This window comes from Carassius auratus, chromosome 28 (assembly GCF_003368295.1).
Source record: "Carassius auratus strain Wakin chromosome 28, ASM336829v1, whole genome shotgun sequence".
Lineage (NCBI taxonomy): Eukaryota > Metazoa > Chordata > Actinopteri > Cypriniformes > Cyprinidae > Carassius > Carassius auratus.
The window spans coordinates 13,225,419-13,252,951 of NC_039270.1; the positions used below are offsets into that span (position 1 = coordinate 13,225,419).

The 27,533-nt window shown below is 38.0% G+C and overlaps 1 protein-coding gene across 1 annotated transcript in view; it reads left to right on the top strand.

Moving 5' to 3' along the window:
• Nucleotides 1–6,737, top strand: part of spop (speckle type BTB/POZ protein) — a 70,590-nt gene extending 63,853 nt beyond the window's left edge. The window contains exons 9-11 of the mRNA XM_026207903.1: nt 3,356–3,478; nt 3,828–3,970; nt 5,641–6,737. Coding sequence (XP_026063688.1) covers nt 3,356–3,478; nt 3,828–3,970; nt 5,641–5,785 — 411 coding nt within the window. The 3' untranslated portion in view covers nt 5,786–6,737. The remainder of the gene's footprint in view (nt 1–3,355; nt 3,479–3,827; nt 3,971–5,640) is intronic.
• Nucleotides 6,738–27,533: the final 20,796 nt, after the last annotated feature.

Genomic DNA, 27,533 nt, shown 5'->3' on the forward strand with positions numbered 1-27,533 from the left:
CACACGAAAATTTAACCAGATCATCTTCAGTCAGTGCTGACCAAAAGTTATGCAAATCAAATTGATTTGTCAAACAGTTTTCGATAAACGCTCAAACTAATTTTACCTAGAGCTTTCAAAAACAGTCGTAAGTCTGTATCTCTGCAACCATTTATCGTATTCAGACCAAACTTGGTACATGTCATAACAAGCATGACCTGAGGCTACATGCTGCGTTTCAGTGCTAAAATGCTGTATTTTAAGAATGCATCAACAGATTGTTACGAAACATGGTAAGGGTCATCAGCACAATGTCCTGAGGGAGCGTGAGAAGTTTCGAAACAGAGCCACCTAGTGGTGATCTTTTTTTTTAAAATGCTTATAACTTTGGGTGTGGTCGACTTATTTTCACGAGACTCATCTAATTAGACTCCTGCAACCTAGTAAAATTCAATCAAAGTCAAGAGTCAGTCATTTTTTACGTGTTTTTTCAGTGTCTATAACTATAACCAAAATTGACACATATGTATGGGCTCACTCTGATGACACAAAAAAATGGTGGGACTGAGCCTCTTGGTGGCGCTATAATAGAACAAAACATGAAATTCCCATTGACTTTAATGCAGTTTTGTGAAATAAAATGCTATACTAAACAAATGCATTAGTGTAATATTACGAAACTCAGAATGTGCCAACAACACCATCCCCAGAAGTTACTCAAATTCGAAACAGCGCCACATAGTGGTCAAAAGTTATAACTCAATTTACATAAAGGCTAATAACTTTTGAATAAATCTGGCTATTGAAATGCCGCTGGTCTTAATGGATTCCTTGGGTCAAGCCGAGAACATAGATAGAAAGTTTTCCTTATTTGGCTGAACTTCCTGTCCGCCATCTTGATTTTCAATCCAAACCTACTTTTTCGAACTCCTCATCAACTATTTGTCCGATTTTCACCAAAATTGAATCATATCATCTTCAGACTGAGCCACCTAAAAGATATAGATTTTGTGTCAATATACAAAACGGTTCTCATTTAGCACATCAACGAATTTGCTGGAAGGATGCCAACATGCATTTGATGCCAACATGCAGGCTGTATCTCAGCAAAGCTTTGACATTTTTGCACCAAACATTGTATGTGTCATGGTCACCTCACACTGACCATTCCAAACTAATTTGGTAACAGCGCCACCTATTGGTTACACGTGATAAGCCAATAAATCCTATTGCTAATTGTTGTTTGTTTTCAAGCCATTTTGCATAAAATAATCTTAAAATGGTTTTAATTAGTCATTCCTGCCATTCGTCTGAAGCTTGCTTCTGTAGTGGCCCCGTTATTGCTGCTTGCAATAATTGCTTAATTATTATTATTATTTATTTTTATTTTTTTCGGGTGGTGTGGAGATGTTTAGGTACTGAGTAAACTCTGTATTCTTCGGTTACAAAGCATACATAGCAGACATGTCAAATAAAGTTATTTATTGATTCATCCTCGTATCACTCCAAACCTATTTGTCTTCCTTTCTTCTGTGGAACAACTGTTTTTGTCCATACAGTAAAGTCACTGAGAACCAAATGAACAAATAACCTTTAACCCCTCTGACTTTTAACATATGGACCAAACAATTCAAAACAGCTACAACACAGTTTGAAATCTGTAAGATTTTTTTTTATAGCTTTGAAAGGCTCCTTTGTTCTCATTAAGATTGAATTTGTTTGAAAAACTGCAATATTGTGAATATCATTACAATTTAAAAAAAACTATCTCATTGAATATATTTTCAAATGTTATTTATTCCTGTGATGCAAACCTGGATTTTATGCCAGTGCCACATACATCTTTAGAAATCAATCTGCTATGCTTAAGTATTATTGAAAACACTTGTTTCCTAAGACTTTTGTGCAAGCTTTGATACATTTTTTTTTCAGGGTTCTTTTGAATAGAAAGTTTAAAAAAGCATGATTTATTTCAAATAGTAATATTTTGCAACATTATACAGTAAATGATTACTGTCACTATTGATCAATTGAATGTGTCCTTGCTGAAGAAAACTATGAATTTCTTGAAAATAATGAGTGAATTTTCAGGTTTGGTGACCTGTAGCTTTGTAGTTTTGGTAATAAACACAAGCATCACCACAAGCCTTTTCTCTGTCTTGGTGACTTAGCCTCTGAAATTTTAGGTACTTTTTTAACTAGTTTTTGTGATTGATGAAACAAAACTTCCACAGTTCATAGCAAAATCTACAATCTGCACGAGGAGGGAGGTAAAACTTTGTGTGAAGAAAGCCTGTGACTGTTAACACACCTTTAGGCTACACAGACTTCTGTTTTCTGTAGTAGCCTTTAATAAATAGTTCTGCTTGTTTTTGAGTGGTCTTTCATTTGACCTTGCCATATTCCTGTGTCTGTGGGTTGGGTGGAGTTCCTAACAGTTGCTGCATTAATTGTTTTAGCTGTGATGGACGGGGTGGGACGGAAAAGCCTTTGTTACCAGCACGACAGTCAACAAAGAGCTTGTGCTCCAGCAGCCTTGAGCAGAAGAGAAACTCTGGCAGCGCTCATTCCGGAACATTGATCAGAGCAGGAACAGAAAGGGAATGGGACTTTCTGAGATATGTATTAATTAGCTTTTTTGAGTGACTCTGCCCTATTGTGTGCACACATGCTCTCATACAGTGGAGGTCAGTGATCGTGGGAGTTTGGTGTAGGGTGCTCAAGGGACACAATGGCCAGACTGTGACACAATTACTCTTTATGCTTTTACAACAGTTTCAACCGCCTGAACTGCATCAGGTCCAATGACATCACATTTTAAACCTCCAAAAGCCCATCCAGTTGACTATGGTGCAGTGACAGAGAGCTGAATAAATTCTACATTGTTAGAATGAATGGCTGGAGAAGACAAACTGTAAAGGTCTGGGTACTTCACCGTCTGCTTTCCGTTTCCTCTCCTGTTCAGCCGTGTCCGCACAGCTTTTAAAGATGAGTGTGCATGGACGAATTCGACACATGCACACTACCAACTTATGAAATCGGACGCCCGCGGACACTTTGTTCTGATGATGAAAATTGCATCAAGCAAACAGTGCGTGAACTGTCGCTGAACGCGGATTGTCAATGTATACATTGGGCTCAACACTGTCTACGTTGAAGTGTTTGCTGTCACACTGCATCATTATATGTTCACACTGAGAGCGTCAAGGCTGTGCCTATTTTAATATAAATATTTGGGGTTTACCCATCAAGTTCAAATCATAGTTTGGCTCTGCATTTTAGATAAAACCTTGCTGATGAACACGTGTAAAGAGAGTTCTATGATGTTCTATGAGACTGTGTGGTTGACCGGGTTCTGCTGTGATTTATTGTCTAGAACCGAGTTGAGATAAACGACGTGGAGGCTGATGTCTTTAAAGAGATGATGTTCTTCATCTACACTGGCAAAGCACCCAACCTGGACAAGATGGCTGACGACCTGCTCGCTGCTGCTGACAAGGTGAGTAATGCTCGCACGCAAACACCACATTTAGCTGAATGCAGGCCAAACAGCTCCTCTTCTCATCTGAGGACACAAACAAGTTTATTAAATGTCACAATGACGATATATTTAATTTTTTCTTCCCAATCATGCATTCGCAAACACATTATTTTCTTGGCAGACACACCAACAAAAAATGACCAGAATGTGCATCATGTGTTGTAAGCTTCAGCAGTTAGCAAAGAATCATAATCGCGTATGAAAACAGAGCCAATATCTGCCAATTGCAATGCAACATCTGCTTTGTTTTGACAACACAAGCTCCCAGACACACATTTTTACTGAAGTGCCATCTCTCTGTCTTTAGTATGCTCTAGAGCGGCTGAAGGTGATGTGTGAAGATGCTTTGTGCACCAGTCTGTCTGTGGAAAACGCAGCAGAGATCCTGATCTTGGCCGACCTGCACAGCGCTGACCAGCTCAAGACGCAGGCTGTCGACTTCATCAACTAGTGAGTGCTACTCCTGGTTAGGGGAAAAAAATCAATAATGTTGATATATATAATATAAATAATTTTAAAATAGTAATTTGTTAGATATCGGTGATTGGTGTAATTTTGCAGACTGGTGATAATGAACCAGCTCCTTTCAGTCTTAGAATAGAAACCAAATGCTTTTTGAGTTCTTTGACTTTTCTGCATCATCTTCGCTTGTTGACTTCACTTTGTCAGCCCCCCTCTCTGTTCTCTGCACACTTATCTTTCATGCTCTGTTTGGTCGATTTTATTTTATTTTATTTTACTAGCTCATTCAGTCTCTCTTTGCAGCAGCTTTATTGGACGGTGTAATTCTGAGTTCATTTGGTGGATGGCAGTAACTTGGCTGGTGTGAAACTGGACTGTGGCCATCTCATTTCAGCTCTCGCTCGCTCCCCTTCTCTATACAAAACACCCACCGCCACAACAACAGCAGAGACAGAGGGAGATCAATAACAAGGGCAACACAGAAAATAAACATGCACACCAGCACCCCCTCCCAAAATGATTCGTCCTCTCTGCCCTTCTTTTCCTGCATTCATGTTTGCTGCTTATGTTATTGGTTTATGTGCTCGTCTTTCTCTTCTTAAATGGTTTTATTGCCGCATGTAGGAGTCTAGTGTCAGAGTGCAGCAGTTTTCCCACAGCGCCAGACTCTGTCCAGCCATCACAGGACATTGACTGCCAGCGGGAGCAAAAAAGAAAGGGACATTTCACAGATTAATCAAGTCAAAACAATACAATGATAATAGAAGTTTTTACTGAGTTATCCTTGCTTTTTGAACACCGCAGCAAACATACAGCATGGCATTGTAGTCAGATTCAAGAACGAATGACTCCTACTCTATGATCTCTTTCAGTTCCACATACAAATGAGTCTTTAATTAAAACATGTCCAACTTAGAGCGTACAGGGTTTTAATTCCATAGAAGAAATATAAAAAAAATTAAAAAAAATTTTTTAGTGTTAACCATTTACAGCTTTTTAGCCAAACCTAATGTAGAATTATATAATAATGAAAATGATTATCAGATTATAGGGACCAACCGTAATTGAAATATTGGTGCATCTTTTGAGAGATTGTACTCTTGCAAGAGATGTGGTTTTGTGTCCCGAAAATATTGCATTCTACCAGTTCAATGGATAAATCTTGAGCAAGCACTTTCGAATGAACTTCGAATGAAAGCTTGATCATTTTTTTTCTTCTCTCTTTTTCACTGACACATTTACAAACACAAGGCTTTTTTTATACGTATAAAAGCGTTTTTTGCTTTCCCCCCCCCCTCTTGTTTTTTTCCAAGTTATTTTGGAAAGCCTGTGTTTGTGACCTGTTCTTTGTGGATGGTTGACCGCGCGGTGACCTTCTGCGTTGGGCAAAGTGGAACGGGTATGTGCCGCAAGGCCCGCTGTCGACGCTGAGAGCAAGTGCTGCAATTAATGCCAAGTGTTTGGGGGCAACAGCATAGAGGGGTTAGGGGGAGGTCAGCGTCTCACACATGCACACACTCCGGGTAAATGTCGTCAAAGGCCATTTTTCGGTGTGCGTGATAGTGCAGTGCAAGTGCCCTCCGGGTGCTGAGCTCAGCGAAGAGGATTGTGTTCTCAATGTGTCTCTCTCTCTCTCTCTCTCTCTCTCTCTCTCTCAGCCATGCATCTGATGTGATGGAGACCTCAGGGTGGAAGTCAATGGTGGCGTCCCATCCTCACCTGGTAGCAGAGGCGTACCGCTCCCTGGCCTCCGCCCAGTGCCCTTTCCTGGGCCCCCCTCGCAAACGCCTCAAACAGTCTTAGTGCCGTCCCTTACCGTTACCTGACCTGCACACCTACACACACTCACTCAACTGCCTACAAATGGGGGGGGTTTGAAGCGCTATTTTAGATTTACAGCCCCCCCCCCCCCCCAAGCTCTGTCCCTTTAGATGCCTAAACCAGCTCTTGACCTGCCCCTCCCTTCATGTTATCCAGACAGACCCCTCCAGCGCAGAGGACCCTCTTTGTTGCTGCCCTACCGACGGGATTCTCAGTGTTGGGGAGTGTTCACCCTGTCCGAAAGCGTGGCCAATCTCTGCACCCGTCTGGCTGTCAATCGTGGATTCTTGAGCGTGGGCGGATGGATCGGGGTTGAGCTTTTGGTTGGGTAGTTAAACATGTGATGGATTAAGACTGGTCTTTTTACGGAACTTTTTCCACTGGCCACTACTGTGTGCTCTCCTTCATCTCCGCTTCATCCCTCCTTCAAAACAATGTGATCGGCCAATAGACCTTCCCCTTTACAGTCGTGGATGGAGGGATTTCTCTTTGAAAAGGAATCAAGGACAAACTGTTGTTGCGAAAATTTTTTTCAGTAGGTAGCATGTGTCTTCGTAATGACGACATCAGCGTTCAGTAGATTCCTGTGTGACTTTATCAATCCTGTTTGACAACAAACAGCTTTTTCCAGAACTGTCCTCTGTTTCTTGGGAAATTTGAACATAGAACTTGCCATGAACTTTTTGTGACCCACAGGCTAACCTGGCTTCCAAATGGAGGTGAAGTTCAGATGGACTTGCAAAGTGGTTTGGTCTCATTTTACAGAGCAAATAAATTGACAAATCTGCTGAGGAGTGTAAAAATTGGGAAATGCTTATGGAATTATTTTTTTCTTGTGATGTTTATTTGGATTTTTCCTTCTTGTAGCACTTGTGTATTTGAATCCAGGCTTTCTGTATGAAAGAAAAAAAAAAAAACAATGCCAAAAACACAAACCTGTCTGCGTTTGTGTTTTTATTTTTGCTTTGTACCAGGCACATGTTTTTGTTACAGCCATATCTTGGTGTCTATCCTGCTTTCTGCTGATTCCATTCTCTTTAGATTTGGCTACAGTCATGGATTAGACAAATCTGGAGCTCTTGCCGAAGCAGAGAATTAGCTTTTTATTTTTTTTAAATAATTAAATAATAGCATACAAGGTTTTTGATTCCATAAAAATAATTTGTGGTTTAATCGTGTTTGTTAAAAACCAAATCTCACAAAATAATTTTTTCATGCTCACAAAAAAATACAAAAATAAAATAAATAAATGGAACCAACTTTTTGTTACCCACAGAAAAAGATTTGGCATAGTGAATGGTTCTTAGTGATAATAGGACTTTCTGAATTAAATTTAATAAAATAATACATACATACATACTATTAAAATGGTTACCAGTAAGTATTTAATATTAAGCACAACTTAAAGAAATAGTTTGGGTTTTTGTTCACCCTCTGATTGTTCCAAACCTGTATGAGTTTCTTTCAATTGTTTAACACAAAAGAAGATATTTTGTAGAATGTTGGTAACCAAAGAGTTAACGGAAGCCATTGACTTCCATAACAGGAATGAAATCACTATGTAAGTCGATGTAATGGCTCCGGTTAACTGTTTGGTTACAAACCTTCTTCATAATATCTTATTTTGTTTTAAAAGAAATAAAAGAAAGAAAAAGAATTAAAAACTCATACAGGTTTGGTACATCTTGAGGGTGAGCAAATGTTACAGAATGAAAATTTTTGGGTGAGCTATTCCTTTAAAAGCTTATGAACATGACATACAGCTTTACAGACGAGTCTTCCAGACACTCAGTCTCTTTGCAGAATGGCATACTTCTTGTATGTGTAATTTGTCATATTCATGTTCTTTATTTATGAAATACTCCAATGATGTATTATGCTGTCAAGTGTTTAACATACAGCAGGATACACTGAGAGGAAAACGGTATCCTGCAATACTGTGCTCTCGCCTCAATCTTCCATTTCCCTGTGTGACTAGTGGGCCGTAAGTAATATCACTTGTGATTTAACATTTCCTTGTCTCATTTTGATCAGGCTGCCAAAACGCACACAGATGTCATTTTCTGGAATCTGTTTGTTAGACCAGATTACGATGAATTTAGTTTAGGTGTGTGTGTTTTTACCATAGCAATATCTGTACTGATTCACCTACATAACTATATTATGTACTATTCTACTATTAGCAAAAGAAGATATGAGGCACATTTACACCAAAAATTCTAACTTCAAAGACGACTATAACAATAATACCTTAATATTGTCCACACAAATTGATGATAGCTTGCCATTTCTTATAAGCACATGCTGCAGTTATGTTTTCCAGTGCTTTAGAGTTTGGAGGATTCTGATTGGATGTCTGTGTTTTGTCTATCAGATGGAAAGAAACTTTCTGAAAGTGATTCCAACATTCTGGTTTATAGCTGTGATGTAGTCTTCTTTATTGTCATAGAACAATTCTTATAACTTCAGAGTTACGGTTATCTTCCTTGGTATGAACGGGCCTATAGTCCTTGAAATAATCAACGTTGAACTGACCAATCAGATGCCAGTACTCTAACTATCCATTTTGTAATCTACTGTACAACGTACAGTGGGGACCAAAAGACCACTAATTTCATTACAATTGAAAAATGATGCGTCTAACAATTTGATTAGTGGCCTAGATACAATGCAGAACCAAAGTATTTCTTCTTTGTTGTGCTACTTTGTTTTAAATATTTCAACATCCTAAAACTTTAAATAAGATTTTTATTCTCAGATTTTCAGTGTGGACTTTTGGACCCCACTGTATATTAACCAAAAACAGTTACAAATCTCATGCTTTACCATTTTTAAGAGTTCCATTTTTCTTCCTGCTAATGGGACTTGGGTCACCGGCTCCTCTATGATTTACCAATTGGAAAGTCATCGCAATAAGCTTGGCTGAAGTGTTTTCTAGCACGTACCTGCAGGCTGTTTCATATAACAGGTCTGATGAGCTAACCAGTGGATTAGATGTGAAAAGAAGCTGGCACTGACTGGTGTATTGGGTCTGTTTTTTGTTTTTTCTCACAAGTACATCTTGAGTTGCTTCTAATTGAGTTTTTTTCATCTCAAAGCCTCTTGAAATTCTAATACTCTCTCTGCTCTGTTTAACAAGACAAGGGAAAAAGCTCTTATGAATATTAGATACGTGTGGCCCGTATAATCCTCTGTGGGTGGAATGTATGCGTTTTGTTTTTCTATAGCTGCATGTTTGTGTGGCATAAAGGTTGTGCTTATAAGGATGTGTGCGGCCCACCGTGCATGCAGGTAAGCTCACAAAAACTGTGTGCGAGTCGTCCTTGAGTGTGTGAAATGAAGCATTTGTTTGTGTATCGATGGTTCAGTTCTGGCATTATGAGAACCTTGCTCAAGGTTTCTGAACCCATTCAGTTATGAACCACTTTGCCGAGACATCCAGTACAGTTACTTCATGTCACAATTCCTGTTTTTCTTTGGGTGTCTGTACTTTATTAATTGTATTTTTTAAACCTCTGTCTGTATGTGTCTAATGTGCAATCAAGTGTGCAATTTATGTGGCTATACTTGTGAGATCAATACGACATTTGTTGATCGATGGGTACGAGAGCGCAAATGGCCAATCACCAGTCCTCCGTCTCTCTCTCCATCACTCTGTCTTTTTTATTGAATAGAGGGTTGCAGCGGGTCAGCTCTACAAACAGGATGAACAGCTCTGCGTCTCTGTCGCTCTCCCAGAGAAAGCTGGAACAAGAGAGGGGGAGAGAGATGGATGGTCCAGACTAAAAAGGTGGAGAGGGGGAGGACGAGCTGGTTATTGTGGTGTGAAAACGGATGAACACAATTACGTCTGATACTGCTAAAAAGGCTATAAACAGGTACACGTACTGTCTTGCTGCATTTCCCGTCACATAGATGCTACATCTTTGGCCAAAGTCTATTTTAAGGCAAATTGTGCCACTTATCGGCCATATTGGCAAGAGTTTATTATTATAATGATTTCTGTATGATTGTGTGAAACTATAGCCTGGAATAAGGGCTGCTAAAACCTTCAGCATTTAGGAGTGCATATTTTAAATTGTTATAGTAGTACACAAATAAATGCAACCTTTGGTTAGAGACGGAATAAAAAAAAATAAATAAAAAAAAACACAAAATTAATAAAAGGGCAGTTTTTTTTAAGCGTATTTTGTAGCTTAATTGTATTCTGAAGCACAGTATAAAAAAAACTTGTATTTTAACAATGTATTTGAAAACGACCTCTGATCAAAATAAGAGAACCCTTACAGATACCTCTAAGTTATAGGTGTTATTCTGGCACCAGGTGTTAGTTTCCTTAATTGTATGATAAACCCTATTTCACTGGCAGCATTCCTCCAATTTTCACTGAGATTGCATGATGGCAGGCAGCTTTAAGAAGTTGGTCTTTCCAACTGACACTAATTCAATCATGCCAAGAAAAAGACTGGTTGTCCAAGTAAGACGCATGAAAACAGCATAAAGCAGATACTATCAATGGGGAAACGGTTCAGCACTGCAGCTGGAATTGCTTGCCAGTTCATTGATGAATAGGGTGAGGATGTGTCTTGGCATGTTTAAGAGAAGTCGGACAGAAAACACACTCTGCAGAGAACATTGAAACCATGAAAAAGCCGGGCCAGAGTACTGATCTGAACCGAACTGAAAATTGGTCTTAAAAAAAAATGGTGACAAACTTGTGTTTAAGCAACCCACTACTGTTCCCAAACTATGCAACAGAGTTGTGTGGACGAAGATCACACCGATGCACTGAGAGAGATTTGTCACATCCTGTAGCCACAGAGCTGCTGAAGTCATTCAAAGCAAGGCCCTCTACACTTAATGTTTTTTTATTTTATTTTTTGAGTCACAAAAACGACATTGCATTATTTTCTGTTTGCTATCTTTCCCATGACATCTCACTGTTGCTAGTGAAGATCAGGACTTAGTCCTACATCCTCGGGGAAAGATGTGAGGAGTTTATCAAAAAAGGCAATTGCTGCTTTGAACAAATAAGTGGGGCTTGCATTCGTATAGCCGCCACATGGAGTTTTACGATGTTTCACATCCGTCTACTCCTCCCTTATTATGTCTCTGCTTTGGCTCAATATATGAACATTTGATTTGTCACTTGTCTCAACACGCACTGCAGATAGATGCCCTCAGACAGCGCTGTTTCTATGATGAATGGAGGATACTGTGGCCTTGTGATAGAACAAGAGATGGATGGATATTTAAGGGAAAGGGAAAGAGATAAACTGATGGAAAGTGACGCAAAGCGAGAGAGGGAATGTGGTGGATGAGACAGATCGGGAAAGGAGAAGGGACAGAGATGTATGGAGAGCGATGTGGAGAGAGCAGCGGTTGTTTATCTCTTTGGCTGCGCATGTTAGTTAAGTAGACGTATAGACTACAGCAGGGCAGTCGATGGTGCAGAATAAATGCAACCGTGGATCATTATCTGTTGACGACGCTAGTCTCGTGGCTTCTGGCCCACAGCGCTGTCCATCAGCCATAAAAGACTATTGTCAAAGTCTAGATGTGAGAGATTTTGACCTCTCCACAGCTTTTGTGTTTGCCAAGATAGCTGATAGAAAGTGGATAATGGACACGCAAAGATCTTTTCATCTTGTACACTGAGCTGAAGTTATGAGAATCTTCTGAGGCCTCCGAAATAACCAAAGATAGCTGTATTTTTAGCACCCTGTCTGCTCGTTTACTTTCTAATATGCACAGATGCCTTTAAACATTACAGTGTGTCTTTGACTATTAGTGATAAACTATATTTAGTGATAAAATACTGTGCCAGGTAAAAAAAAAAAAAAAAAAGTTACATTTTTTGTTTACTCCATTGTGAAACTTAACCACTCTTTGTAGCTGTTTAAAAGCAATACATCTAATGTGAACAATTCATAACTATACTATTAAATGCTAGTTAATTTATTGCATATAAGTTTGCTTTGACTAGTAATGTGCTGTTTGAGCCGTAAAACTGACAAGGTTTGTTAAGTAAAAAAAAATATATATATACATATATCAATTAGGCGATATGTGCATTTCAAACTTAATGAATTGCAAAACACTGAAAATATACTTGAAAACAACTTGAACTTTCACTTGGAAATTTCAAGTAAAAAAAAATGAATTCAGCTTCAATGTGTGTGATTTTCGATATTTGATATCCAAATACTGTTTTTGCTTCAAATCTAAGGTTGTGCTGGGACTCATTTTAAGTCTGGTTTATTCAGGTTTTTATATTGAAACTTCTTTTAAATGCCTCTGGAGAAAATGAAGGGGAAAAACGGAATCAAGGCCACCGTGAAACAGTGGGTGGCCATTTCACTCAATTTTAACTTGCATTTAGCGCACAGTTTAATATTTTAATTAATATTTAAAGTGTTTATATTTGAGAGGTAATTTATGTATTTGTTTGAGTAGTTTATCTGAGTTTCGGTAAAAAAAATAAAAAAAAATACTTTTGGATTTTCTTCCCACACAATTCTCAGTGGGAGATGGAGAGCAAACAGACTTTTATCCTTCAGCAAACCCCTCGGTTCACCAGAGACGTACCATAAGAATACAATTAAACTAAAAGCCTCTGAAAAGTAATGAAAGCAGACGCTTTTACACTCTCTGGGGCCTCATGTCTGTTTCGTGCGCACTCCCTCTCACACACATTTTACACATTGCTATTTATTTTCATACCTTTTATTACCCAAACATTTCATTTGATCTCTTCAACATTTACCTCCTTACTTCATCCCACACACATATAAACAAATATAGCGTTCACCCTGCATGAATGCTCCAGTCTGATTTCTTTTCCACGCTCACTCTAGCTTGTGTTTTCTGGTTTAATGGCTGTGCAAAATAATCTATGGGTTTGTGTGTGTGTAGGGTGAGGCTGATGCAGACATGCGTATTAAGTGTGTATTAACTCTGCCATTGAACCCGATGTGCCTCTCCCCAGTGGCTGCCTCACTGGCTGGCACTGAACGAAGTCAGGAGATGAGATTCAAGTCTAATGAAGCAAAACGCATAATGCTGCCGAGGAAAGATGGATAGATGGGATTTGGAATGAGGCAGGGAGGTATTGTTATCGCCTCTGTCCGTGTTCGGCTTTTTTTTCTTCTGTTTTGGCATGTCTGTTGTAAAAGTGCATGGGAGTTTTACAAGTATTACACAGTATTTTTTGTATTTTTTGCCTGTAGGTTATTGTTGGCAAGGTCAAGGTTGTTATAAAAAACTTTGTAAAAATTGTAGAAAAATATAAGTTTGTGTGTGTGTATGTGTCTAGCCTATATACACACAAACACACACATGTATACCGATCCACTTTAAAGGGTCATGCCAATAATTTTTTTATGTTTTTCTAACACTTTTTTTTTTTAGGAATTTTAATATGCTCCCTGAAGTTCACTTATAATTTTTATAGTTTTATTTATTTTATTTTTTTGCAGAGACCTGTGAAGAAAAACTATTGGTTTCAACCCTCATGTAATGGGCTGGTCCTTTAAGTCTTATCATTAAGCAGCTGCTGTTATGATTGACTAATATCATTGCATAGGAATCACATGCTGTTTTATGTGAGTAAGTGTTATGGAAACCTTATTCATGTTAAAACAATATTTACAGACAAAGCATTATGAAACTGGTTACATACAGTTTGTGATGCAGCTGCTGTCCAATCCATTACAGATGGCTGCTTCTTCCTCCAACTAGTCTCTTTTGCTCTCCATTACACTGTGCCTCATTTACAAAATCTGCAGTCAATGCTCTGAAAAAACATAAAATCCTCTGAAGAGATTGTTCCTTGTTCCTGACACTGGGATCCTTGTGAAGTCTGTAAAGGTGATCTACAAATGATCTGTTTAAACCAGATGCATCACAGCGAATGTTATTTTATTTGTCCTGTTGTCAGCAGACTCAAGCACGTGGAATACATCAAAAACGTCATCTGTATACTGTACCAATATAGAAAGCATCAGTGAATTATAATGGGTTCTGTTAGTTTGATTCCAATGCTTGCGTCAGTCAGCTGTCTGAGTGCCAGTGGGCGGGGCCTATGGTGCAATGATAGATCAAGGCAAATTTGATTTCTCAAGGTATGAAGACTGTGGCCTCTACTAATAATAATGTGACTAAGCCTAAACAACTTGGGAAAAAGTGACAGATGAAGCCAGTGGGTAGAAGATATGGTGATGAGAAGGATAAAAAAAGAAGGGTACAGACTGTGTTAAAGAGTGAGTGTGTGTTTGGTTTAGTTCTCATTGTAGTACTTGTACGGAGGGGCTCATTAGTACGATTGTGATCAAATCTTGCCGGACGTGGTTCAGTCTCGCTGCTTTGATTGTAGTTGTGTGTATGTGTGAGACTCGTTATTAATGATGCAGGGGCTTAGTGATTAAAATCCCCCTCCAGACCTCCAGTGTCCCTCAGTCCCACAGCAAACGGACTGCGAGGTTTCAGTTCGACTAACTTGCGCCTCACTAGGTTTCGAGACGACCATGTTTTCATGCTCAAATTCATCTGCGTTGTCCAAAAAGACTGTTTCAAGACATGTTTAATTCTTAAATGCACTGGTTTTAAGATGCATAGATACATCTAAAAAAAAACAACAAGCTAATTAGGTAAGTCACTTGGGTTTGAATTCAAATATTCAGATGGATGCATGGTGCAGATGGAAATTATGTCTCACTTGGTTCTGAGATAGCCATGCATTTAGTTTATTGTAATGTATATCATGTTTAAAAACTGGTGTCTAGATAGGAAGCTCATATGCATATGTTGCATATGATTCAATTTAATTTTTTCCTTTCTCTTTGGCGTGTTACAAGCTCTTGTTACATGAAGAAGATGGGTAAAGTCACCCACTCCTGCCTAAAACTCCAACTTTATTTATAAAGCACCTAATAAGTCAACTAAGTTGACCAAAGTGTGAACACAAGATGCCAAAATAATTTTAAACCGGATATATAATGTTCTTAAATAGTTTTGTTTAAAACGTTTTTTTTTCAATGTGCATGTACAGTATTGTTCAAAATAATAGCAGTACAATGTGACTAACCAGAATAATCAAGGTTTTTAGTATATTTTTTATTGCTACGTGGCAAACAAGTTACCAGTAGGTTCAGTAGTCAGAAAACAAACAAGACCCAGCATTCATGATATGCACGCTCTTAAGGCTGTGCAATTGGGCAATTAGTTGAAAGGGGTGTGTTAAAAAAAATAGCAGTGTCTACCTTTGACTGTACAAACTCAAAACTATTTTGTACAAACTTTTTTTTTCTGGGATTTAGCATTCCTGTGAATCACTAAACTAATATTTAGTTGTATGACCACAGTTTTTTAAAACTGCTTGACATCTGTGTGGCATGGAGTCAACCAACTTGTGGCACCTCTCAGCTGTTATTCCACTCCATTATTCTTTAACAACATTCCACAATTCATTCACATTTCTTGGTTTTGCTTCAGAAACAGCATTTTTGATATCACCCCACAAGTTCTCAATTGGATTAAGGTCTGGAGATTGGGCTGGCCACTCCATAACATTAATTTTGTTGGTTTGGAACCAAGACTTTGCCCGTTTACTAGTGTGTTTTGGGTCATTGTCTTGTTGAAAGAACCATTTCAAGGGCATGTCCTCTTCAGCATAGGGCAACATGACCTCTTCAAGTATTTTAACATATGCAAACTGATCCATGATCCCTGGTATGCGATAAATAGGCCCAACACCATAGTAGGAGAAACATGCCCATATCATGATGCTTGCACCTCCATGCTTCACTGTCTTCACTGTGTACTGTGGCTTGAATTCAGAGTTTGGGGGTCGTCTCACAAACTGCCTGTGGCCCTTGGACCCAAAAAGAACAATTTTACTCTCATCAGTCCACAAAATGTTCCTCCATTTCTCTTTAGGCCAGTTGATGTGTTCTTTGGCAAATTGTAACCTCTTCTGCACATGCCTTTTTTTTAACAGAGGGACTTTGCGGGGGATTCTTGAAAATAGATTAGCTTCACACAGACGTCTTCTAACTGTCACAGTACTTACAGGTAACTCCAGACTGTCTTTGATCATCCTGGAGGTGATAATTGGCTGAGCCTTTGCCATTCTGGTTATTCTTCTATCCATTTTGATGGTTGTCTTCCGTTTTCTTCCACGTCTCTCTGGTTTTGCTCTCCATTTTAAGGCATTGGAGATCATTTTAGCTGAACAGCCTATCATTTTTTGCACCTCTTTATAGGTTTTCCCCTCTCTAATCAACTTTTTAATCAAAGTACGCTGTTCTTCTGAACAATGTCTTGAACGACCCATTTTCCTCAGCTTTCAAATGCATGTTCAACAAGTGTTGGCTTCATCCTTAGATAGGGGCCACCTGATTCACACCTGTTTCTTCACAAAATTGATGACCTCAGTGATTGAATGCCACGCTGCTATTTTTTTGAACACACCCCTTTCAACTAATTCAACTAATTGCCCAATTGCACAGCCTTAAGAGCGTGCATATCATGAATGCTGGGTCTCATTTGTTTTCTGAGAATCTACTGAACCTACTGGTAACTTGTTTGCCACGTAGCAATAAAAAAATATACGAAAAACCTTGATTATTCTGGTTAGTCACATTGTACTGCTATTATTTTGAACAATACTGTATGCAGCTCACTTGATTTTGAGCCACAAGCAAGAATTCACAGTTCAGTTGAGATACGAAGTCAAACTAATAAACACCTTGCAACCATTCCAGAGCCACACTTACACTCTTGTCCTAAGTTAAACCCTTGACTTTGTCCATCACACATACTTTCCCTCTATAATGAGCCTGTATCTGAACCACAGCTTTGAAAGATGGTGGAAGTGCACTGGTTTATTCTCTCTCACTCCTCATCACCCTCCATTTTCAACACGTTGGAAGCATTTGGAGCAAGACTCATTGATTGCTCTAAAAACAAAAATCTAAAAGAGCAGCTGGTTTGTACATTTAGTTTGTTTTTACTTCATTCGAATGAAAGTGTGTGTGTTTCTTTCTGTCTTTCTTTGGTAAAAATGTGCCTTGGCCTCAACCTCACCATTTCTCCTCTGTTCTCCTTTCTTCCTCTTTCTTTCTTTCTGTACATCTCTCAGTCCAGTTCTTTGCTTTCCTTTCTTTCTCTCTCTCTCTTTCTCTCTCTCCCTCTCTCTCTGGTAGGTCTAGGAGGTGTAATTGGCTGTGCTGCTGTTGGGGTTTTGTATTGAGAAGGGCTTTAATCTTTAGTTTCACTCAAAATGCAAAGTGAAGGCTGGAGGCAGTCAGGGATTTCACTTGCCTTCCTGTTTGCACGTGTGTGTGTGTGTGTGTGTGTGTTACGCGCGCACCTGTCTCACATTCTGCTCTTACAAACTGCACACGGTCTGAATATATTTTAATGCATGCTCCTAACAATTTCTACAAAGAGTGTGTGTGTGTGTGTATGTTTGTATTAGGGAAGCTATTTTGTGAAGCCCAATCTGCTCATCATTTTTAACTACAGTCAAAAATCAAAAAAAAAAAATAAAAACTATAAAATCATTTGTGATAACTATAATGATGCAAGATCGCAGTAGACAGCATTTGAATGAAAAGAACATGAGTAGAGTAAATGTGTGTGCAAAATGATGTTATGCATCTTCAGTATGAAAACAAATGACATGAAAATGACACAAGTGTGAGTAATTAAAGACCGAGTTTTAATTTTTAGGTTAACGATCCCTTTAATACAATTTTACTTTTATTGTTTTGGTTTGACGTCATGGATTTCTGTCGTCTAAGTGTCTACATCAGTCAGTGTCTTTTTTTAAGAATCACTTCCTTATAGAACATCAAGTCCTGTCCTATTTTCTCTCTCATTGAAAATGGTTTATTCTTGAATACAGATTACTGTAGGAAAAAAATATAAACAGTGTTCAAGTTTATTATGCTGGAAAAAGTAGCTTTTTAGCGGCAATACCTTGTCAGTTTCATCAACACTGTGTTTGTGTGTAATGTCCACATGAACTGCAGGATCATTCTTCAAATCTGCAGTATTGTCACATGGGTCATTTTTAAAGATCTATTTGGCACACATCTGTCTGCAGTTGTTCATTAAGTTGTCTGTGCATATGCACATCTCTTCACACTAGACAGAATTCCAAATGCCGTCTTTCTATGTTTGCGTGCTACATTTTTGGAGATGGTCTGTTTAATATATCCCTGCCCGACTGTCTTTTGAGTGTGTGTGTGTTAAGTCACTGATTGACAGATGAATCCCACACAAGCTCCGTGCCAAAGGAATCTCCAGACAGAAAGCATCATGGTAACTTGCAATCGCTCGTGGCCCATGTCTTTAGATTGTCTGCGAAGGAGAGAGTGTGGAAAAGGACTGCAAAAGGGAGGAGAAGGAGATGAAAGGGGAAGAACAGAGAAATAAATGAGGGAGATAAACAGAAGAAAAGAAAAGAGGCACAAAACTATTGTTTTTCCACACACAAAGCAGAGTCCAGCATCCTTCAGAGCGAGTTACACGCACACACACATGAATATCAAAGGTCACAGCCAATAAATTAATATTTCTTGTGTCACTTGAGCTATTATCACTATCACATGCCCCCATTTTTCTTTTACTCATCCAGTATCTCCATGCATCCTGTTCTCATCTTTTCTCTTTCTTCTCTACTGGCTTTGCTCATCTGGATGTGGTAAGAACTCATCATCTCTTTGAGGCAGGACTCTCACACCTCTCACCTGTGAAGGATGACTGCAAACAGATGAAACCATTTAAACAAAGCTGGAGCACCAAACACTAATGAGAGGACAGGAGAAACCACACAGTATAGCCAATCGTTCCTTTACAGACATGAACAGAGATTTTCGTGATCATACAATGGACGTTAAAAGGCATTTTGCTTAAATATGGGGCGAAACAGCTTCTGAAACCCTTGTCCACTCTTCTTTTTTAAACGGACACTTAACCTCCAGAATGTTCATGGTCATCCTCACGAGGTCAAACTAAATATGACACGTTTTCTGCTTTGCAAGCACTGGTACATTATTTCCTTCAAATGTGGTTGTAAATATAGTTATGTATTTGACACAGCTGATGGATAACATGCTCAAACAGTGTGGAAGAAAAATATTTTCTCTCTCGAAGCACCCAAGTCTTTCTGTTATGAATTATTTGTTTAAAATTAATCCTAATTTGTTTTGTGGTTCTTCAAAGCTCATCATTGCTAGTATTTGTGGGTGAGTCTTTGCAGTTTTCTGTCGCTGTAACATTTGCAGTTAAGATTAATTAATTGCAATTTTACTAAAGTATAAAGTAAAATTATGTTCTCATTATGAAATATTTAATATTTCGGTCTTAAGAGATATTGTGCTTATGATAATGTTTCACAATAAATGTACATTTGTTAATAGGAACTAAAAATGAAAAATTAATCTTAATGTTAATTTCATCATTTACCAATGTATTTAATAAAATCTCAGTCGTTCTTGACAGACTGATGCATTTAACTTTAAAACGTATAGATTTGCCCACACACCATATTCTATATATTTTATGTGATTATTAGCATATTTGTATCTGCTTTGTTTCTTCTTCTTCTCCTTCTCCTTTTCCTTCTCCTCCCCCCGCCGAATGAATCGCATTTTTGAGGGCTTAAACATGCTCAAAAAGTCATGAAACTTTGCACACTAATATAGGAATATAGGATTCAGAAGAGGGTGTGGCAAAATGGCTCACCAGCGCCACCTATATTAAAAAAAATCAACAGCCAGCTTTGTTTCACGTACATGCACGAAAATTGGCACACATATGTAACACACCAATAACTACAAAAAAAGTCTCTTGGAGCAAAATTCTAAACCCAACAGGAAGTCGGTTATTTTTAATATTATGAGCAAATTTTGTGTAATATTTGTCATTTCCATGCATTGTATTTTCACGAACTCCTCCTAGAGATTTATTCAATCAACACCAAATTTGCGATGTTAAATTACGAAGATTTTTTTTCTTCTCAGTTTTCGTTGAAGGGCGTGTCCGTGGAGGCCTGGCGAATTTCGATGAATCACCATGAAAAATGTTAGTTGCTATAACTTAGACATACAATGTCCAATCTGCCCCAAACTTCACATGTTTGATGAGACTCCGAACCTGAACAGATTGACATGCCCATATTCAGTTATAGCCATAGCGCCCCCTATTGGCAACAGGAAGTGACATATTTTACACTGCGACGAACTACTCCTAGAAATTTTATGACATCAATGTCTTTTTTGTGGTCAGTCTAATCTAAAGGCCTGTGCGATGTTCAGTTGTGAAGATCTTGAGTTTTTGTTAAAAGGCGTGTCCACGGCGCCGTGACGAAGTTCGATGTCTCGCCATGGGAATAAAAGATGTTATAACTCGGGCATAAAATGTCCCATCCTCCCCAAACTTCACAAGTTTGATTAGGGTCCTGACCTGAACAGATCTGAAGGCCAATATTCCATTGGGTGTGGCAAAATGGCTCGATAGCGCCACCTATACACTTTCAACGAGTGCGTCTCGGGCTATGTTTCAAGTACATGTTCAAAAATTGGTACACACATGTAACACACCAATACCTACGAAAAAGTCTCTTGGTACGAAATCCGAATTCCAACAGGAAGTTATTTAAAATTTCTCTGCAAAATTGTTGTTTTTGCCATTTTCAGTGGTTTCAGTGGTACTTTAACGAACTCCTCCTAGAGACTTATTCAGATAAAAGTGAGTGAAGTGAAGTGACATTCAGCCAAGTATGGTGACCCATACTCAGAATTTGTGCTCTGCATTTAACCCATCCGAAATGCACACACACAGAGCAGTGAGCACACACACACACACTGTGAGCACACACCCTGAGCAGTGGGCAGCCATTTATGCTGCAGCGCCCGGGGAGCAGTTGGGGGTTCAATGCCTTGCTCAAGGGCACCTAAGTCGTGGTATTGAAGGTGGAGACAGAACTGTACATGCACTCCCCCACCCACAATTCCGTCCGGCCCGAGACTAGAACCCACAACCCTTCGATTGGGAGTCCAACCCTCTAACCATTAGGCCACGACTTCCCTAAAATCAACACCAAACTTGGTCAGTGTAAGCCCTTTGCCATGTTAAATTGCGACGATCTTGAGGTTTCGTTAAAGGGCGTGTCCATGGCGGCCTGACAAATTTTTATGTTTCGCCATGAAAAAGGAAGTTGCTGTAACCCAGACATACAATGTCCACTCTGCCCAAAACTTCACATGTTTGATAAGAGTCCTGGCCTGAACACATCTGAAAGGCCGATATTCCATTATAATGATAGCGCCATCTGCTGGCAACAGGAAGATTGGCACATATGTGGAATATACTTTAATATATTCCACTTATATTTATGACTTTAAAATGCATATTTCTCAACGTTCACCTTTTACTAAAGCCACTCGCTGTCGGTGAGCCCGGGTGCGAGGGCCCATTCATCGCTGCTTGCAGCTTTAATTATTATTGTTGTTATTATTATAGCTAGTCCATATATACAAAATAAATGAAGGTTAAATCTCTCGGTTGCATTTTTTTATTGGACTGAATAAACTAGCTGATAAAAGCTCTAACTGGAGATCTCATCAGAGCAATATTAGTTAAAAACATTATAGAGTGGAACACTCCTCCTGCTTCTGTGAGATCACACTGTGACTGATTCACACACCAAACCCTCATGTGGTGTGTGTTTGTGTGTGTGTGTGTCTGTGTGTGTGTGTACACACCACAGGTACTTGGGAACATTTTGCTTTTGCTTTGATGAACCTATAAAACAGAAAATTAAAATATTAGGGCTGTCAAATTTTAAATAAATTTCATTTAAATTTAATATTATTATTTTTTTTTTTTATTGAGTCAACATATTATTATTATATTATTATAATGTGAGAGAAAAGCAACACATTGGTGTCTTTGAAGGGGTATGTTTTAAACTTTTGTATGTATTTAACATTATGTTTTGCTTTATTATGAATGTAATAATCATTCAGGATATGAATTCCTTCAACTAAATCAATGCACCTATAAAGAGGAATGTAAAGCATGGGTTACGTTTCTTGTGTGTACTGTATGTCTACAGTGGTGTGAAAAAGTTTTTACCCCTTGCTGTTTTTTGTTTGTTTGTTTGTTTGTTTGCATATTTTTCACACTTGAATGATTAAGATCAATCTAATTTTAATATTACACAAAGATAACCTGAGTAAATACAACATGCAATGGTCCAAACTCTCCTGGGCCTACGTGAAAAATCAATTGCCCCCTAAATCTAATAACTAGTTGTGCCACCCTTTTCAGCATCAAATGCAGTCAAGCATTTGGGATAACTGACAGTGAGTCTTTCAGATAGCTGTGGAGGAATTTTGGCCAACTCTTCTTTGCAGAATTGTTTTAATTCAGCCACACTGGAGGGTTTTCGAGCATGAATGGACTGTTTAAGGTCATGCCACATCTCAATCAGATTTAAGCACGGACTTTGACTTGGCCACTCCAAAACCTTCCAAAAGCCATCAGAGATGGACCTGCTGGTGTGTTTAAGATCAGTGGTGTGCACAGACCTCCCGAGGGGCAGGGACGAAATGATGTTAAGTGGGCACAATTGCGGACCAGGGCAGGGTTTTGGAATCTGCATGGTTTTGTTCCTCCTGACCTCCTCGGCTAAGAGGTCTAACTAATTTCCCTATTATAAAGACAAAGCCTTTTAAGGTAACAAAATATGAAAAAGTGTGGTGGATATTTGGGCCAAAGTACTTGGGTGAAGATAAAAAAAAAAACTTCATTATTTTATCTTTTCTATAAAAAAATTAGAAGAAAGATAAACATTACAAATACAGATATTATACAAATAAAATAAAGTGTTTTAGTTTCAGGTACAATTGATGTATTTAGCAGGAGCATAAAAAAAAATTGATTGAACAAATACATGTATAAAAATAAAACACTGTATACATTGATTCGTATTAAAGGAACTATATTAAAGTATTTCTTTCAAGAGTGATTTTTCTCTGTGTGTTTGCTGTTTTATTAACATTAAAGGAATAATTCACCCCAAAATTAAGTGTTTAAATTTTTTATACCTTCATGTACTCAGTCAAAAGTTGTTTTAAACCTGAATGATTTTTCATCTTCTGCTAAACATAAACCCTGTTTTGAAGAAGGTGTAAAACCAAACAGTTGCTGGTCCACAGTGACTTTTTTAGGGCCGGGACTCGATTAAAAAAATTAATATAATTAATTAGAGGCTTTGTAATTAATTAATCGAAATTAATCCCATTTTAATCACACATAAATATTTGACCTGAGAACAGTGACAAGTAATTGTTTCACATGGATTTATAGTATACCATTGAATAATGACTGAATACATAAGCTTAAGCAACAAAATATTGTTTATTTTTGTTCAACCAAGTCTAGCAGACCAGTGCAATTTTTGCCATTAAGTGTAGCAATAGCATATTTAGAAACAATTTAGAAATAGTACATTTCAGAAATTCAGGAAGCTTATAGGTGCTGGAACCTTCTGTAAAGTGTTTTTTAAGTAATACACAATACTGTCAATTACATTCAGAACATTGGAAACCCTGACTATTAGAAAACATCTCTCTGTTGCTTCAGAGGCCATAACATACTAAGTCCAACTCTCAATAACCTTGGCCAAAACAATAAAGAGTTCAACATAAACTGTTGCACCAACAAAATAATATATAGTTCAACATAAAGTGTAAAGTCCACGCTAGCTGCTATATGTTTTGCGTTGAGGTGATACTTGAGGCTCGATCATGTGCTGCTGCGGTGATATGCGAACGCTAGTTGGTGCTCCAGTATAATCGGTCCAGCCGAAACTCATCCAGTGAGAAACATTACGCGGTGCAAAAATAAGTTATTAAAAATGCGGGAATTTTTTTCTGTAACTAATTAATCTTAATTAACGCACTATTTTTTTGTGTAATTAATTAATCTCAATTAACGCGTTAAAGTCCCGGCCCTAATTTTTTTTCAACTATCAAAGTCAATGTGAACCAGCGACTGTTTAGTTACACAGATTCTTCAAAATATCTTCTTTTGTGTACAGCACAAGAAAGAGGTTAATATAGGTTTGGGACAACATGTGAGAAATTACATTTTATGGTGAACTATCCCTTTCGGCAGCTTACTGTCACTTTAAGACCTGCACACATCTAATATACAGACATGCATCTGTTTCTTTCAGTTGTTTAATTTCATTTTAGACATATCCAGCTGAGGTTATACATAAACCTTGTGTGTTTTGACAGTATTAACACAAAACATAACTTAGTTCAGTAATCAGGCATAGTTTGAGGGTCTTTTTTGTTTTCGTGCCGCGCTTTGAGTGTGCTCAGAAAAACCGCTCGTCAGAACAGCACACGAATGAAATAACCAGTAAGGCTTTAAAGCAGATGCAAATGATATTTTGTGAATAAGTGCAGTGTCCCGTGAGAGTAACTCTACCGCTGCGTTAACACTGATGTTAATGCATGTCGCAGTATATTGATTCGGTGCTGCAGCCGATAAAATCTCATGGAGACATTTTGATCATGCACAATCAAATCTTAATATCGCACACCCCTACCCTCGACTGAAATCCTGGACCGGAAGGGCACTTTACAAATTGACCTCAAAGGGGCAGGGGCTTTTTTGCCAAATGTTAGATGAGCATTTGTGTTCTTTTTGGTCAGCAATGGCTTTTGTCTTGTAACTCTGCCGTTTTTGCCCAGTCTCTTTCTTATTGTTGAATCATGAACACTAACCTTAATTGAGGCAAGTGAGGCCTGCAGTTCTTTAGATGTTGTTCTGGGTTCTTTAATGACCTCCTGGAGTAATTGTGGTAGGCCGGCCACTCCTGGGGAGGTTCACCACTGTTCCAAGTTTTCTCCATTTGTGGATAATGGCACTGACTGTGGTATGGTTTTGGCTTTATAACCCTTTCCAGACATGTCAACTCTTTTGTTTCTCATCTGTTCTTGTATTTCTTTAGATGGAGGCATGATGTGTTGCTCTTTAAGCTTGCTTCACTTTGTCAGACAGGTTTTATTTAAGTGATTTCTTGATTCAAAAGGTCTGGCAGTAATCAGGTCTGGGTGTAACTAGTCAACTTTTTTCCCTTTGTAAATGAAATCATAATTTGCATTTTGTATTAACTTGGATTATCTTTGTGTAATTTTAACATTTGTTTGATGATCTGAATCTTTTAGCTGTGATAAACATGAAAAACAAACAACAAAAACACAGAAGGGGGCAAAAACCTTTTCACGGCACTGAATATATGATATTTTTAAACAAATACTTATCACAACGGAGGAGCTCATGAACGCCATGTGGATCATTTTAGATTTTAATTTCTTTTTAGAGCCCAGTCTAAGGTATCCGAGGACATTTGGCTTTAATTTAGCTTTGATTTAGTGCATTCTGGATCAAGCACGAGTCTGATATCAGGGGAGTCTACGGGGGGTTCTGATGTTTCTGCATCGGTTTGCTGAACTGCAGGAAGTGGAAAAGGCTAGCCGTCCCTGCAGTGCAGTTGAGTTGATTGGGTTTGATTTTGAGCTGTGTTCTGCAGAGCCAGCGTTGTTTAACACACTGCAGAGACGGAGCCGCCTCAAAATCTCTCCTGATGCTGCACAAAAATAAAGCACAGATTTACCGGTTTAATGAAATATGTTGGGTTTGGCATTATGGTCTATGTAATGCATAGAGTAAGCACTTTGTGCAGATGTGTGCTTTCTGGTATCAGAAACTAACTTACTAAGGCTCAACTTGGCCTCTCTTGGTTTTATTTTCAATACCTTTTTTTTTTACCTTCCTGACCTTTTTAAACCTTTTTTCCCCTCCTGTAAAATGCTCTTCATATTTATTAACTACTGTGTCTTTTAGTTCGTATTCTAATGTGCCTCCACTATCTATAAACCAACTCTTTTCACTCACATTTGGTTGTGTGGCAGTAAATCGATGAATTGTATCCTATACAGTGACCCAGGCCTCCATGCAATTCTGGGGGCATAGTGATGAGGGAATCATGTAGTTGTGTGTAAGGAAAGGACATTTTAGTTTTAGGATGCTGGACACAGCTCATACCTGGAAAGGTTGTGAGTTCAGTAAAATGTCCTTCATTTACTCTTCTCCGTTTCCCAAAGGTACTGGACTGGCATGCCTGTTTGTGTGTATATTAGTGTATGTGTGCTTTCTAATGTGTTATTCATCCATTTTCCACTATAACAGGGAACTTTTGTTTGATTCCAATGGCCCCGATCAGAGGTTTAAGTCACAATTTTGAGGGGTAAGTTACAATATGCATACTGTAAGTCACCATAAAGGGTAATGCTTTATAATAAGCATGCACTTATAAAGCTCTTACAAATCATTAACAAACTATTAGGTCACTATTAGGTGACCATACGAGCACGTTCTGATCAAGATTTCTATATTTCCTAATATAACCAGGTTTTGGCTTTTTGACTTCGACCATGCCACGATTGGTTGATTATGTACAATGCCTGCATGTCATTGGTGAAACTACTAATAAAGAAATCCCGTCCAGAATGTTTCCTCGGAAATAAAACATTTGGCCACCTTAATTTATAATTAATACATAGCTTATAAACTGTAGTTAATACATTATGATTGTTTACTTGGCTCATATTAAAATACATGTTATTATTTTGTATTGAGTGAAGAGTTTTTACTTTAGATTAGGTAATAGAAAAAAAAAAATTAAGTGCTTTAAACTATTTTTATTTAGCATTAATTGCATTCACTGTCCCTTAAAATGTTTATAGGCACTTTAAGACACACACACACACACACACACACACACACACACTTTATGAATAACATTTTCTATGACCTTATCTAAAGTGAGGACTATTTATGGTTAATAAGTTTTTACCAAAGCAATATCTAACTATTTTCATATGAGATAATTAAACAATAACTAGGTTAATTACAACGACAATGAATGAAGAACTAATTTATTTCAAAACCCAAAAATGTCATTTTGACACTCTTTAATTTTTTTTTATTTTTTATTTTTATCACGGAGCACAAGTGAACAAATCACCTCTTCCTTTACTGCTAATTATAAGTTACCATACACACACACACACACACACAAACAGAAGAAGAGAAAGAAAGAAAAAATATAGCCATGGAAGATGCTTTTAGCTATGGACTTTAAGACTTTTTAGACATAAATAAAACAACTTGTGGACATGTCATCTGAAGTTATTATTTACCACAGAAAAGTCTTTGTGTACATCGCTCAGAGAAAAGGACTTTAGAGATCATATCGCAAATATATGCAGTATATTATAAATCACTTTATTTTAACTTTAATGGAGTTCTTAATTTCATGTACTTAAGAAAAAATCTCTCAAAAAAGTGAAAACGTATTTTTTTTTATTTATAAATTTTTATGACAACCACACCAATGATTATACACTACTGTTCAAAAGTTTGAAGATTTTTGGAAAGAAATTCATATTTTTATTCGGCAAGGCTGCATTCAATTGATCAGAAGTGACAGCGGAGACATTTAGAATGTTACAAATCTTTCTATTTCAAATAACTGCTGTTCTTTTGAACTTTCTATTCATCAAAGAAATCCAGAAAAAATGTATCCCTGTTCCCACAAAAATATTAAGCAGCAGTTAAACTTTAACTTTAACTTTTT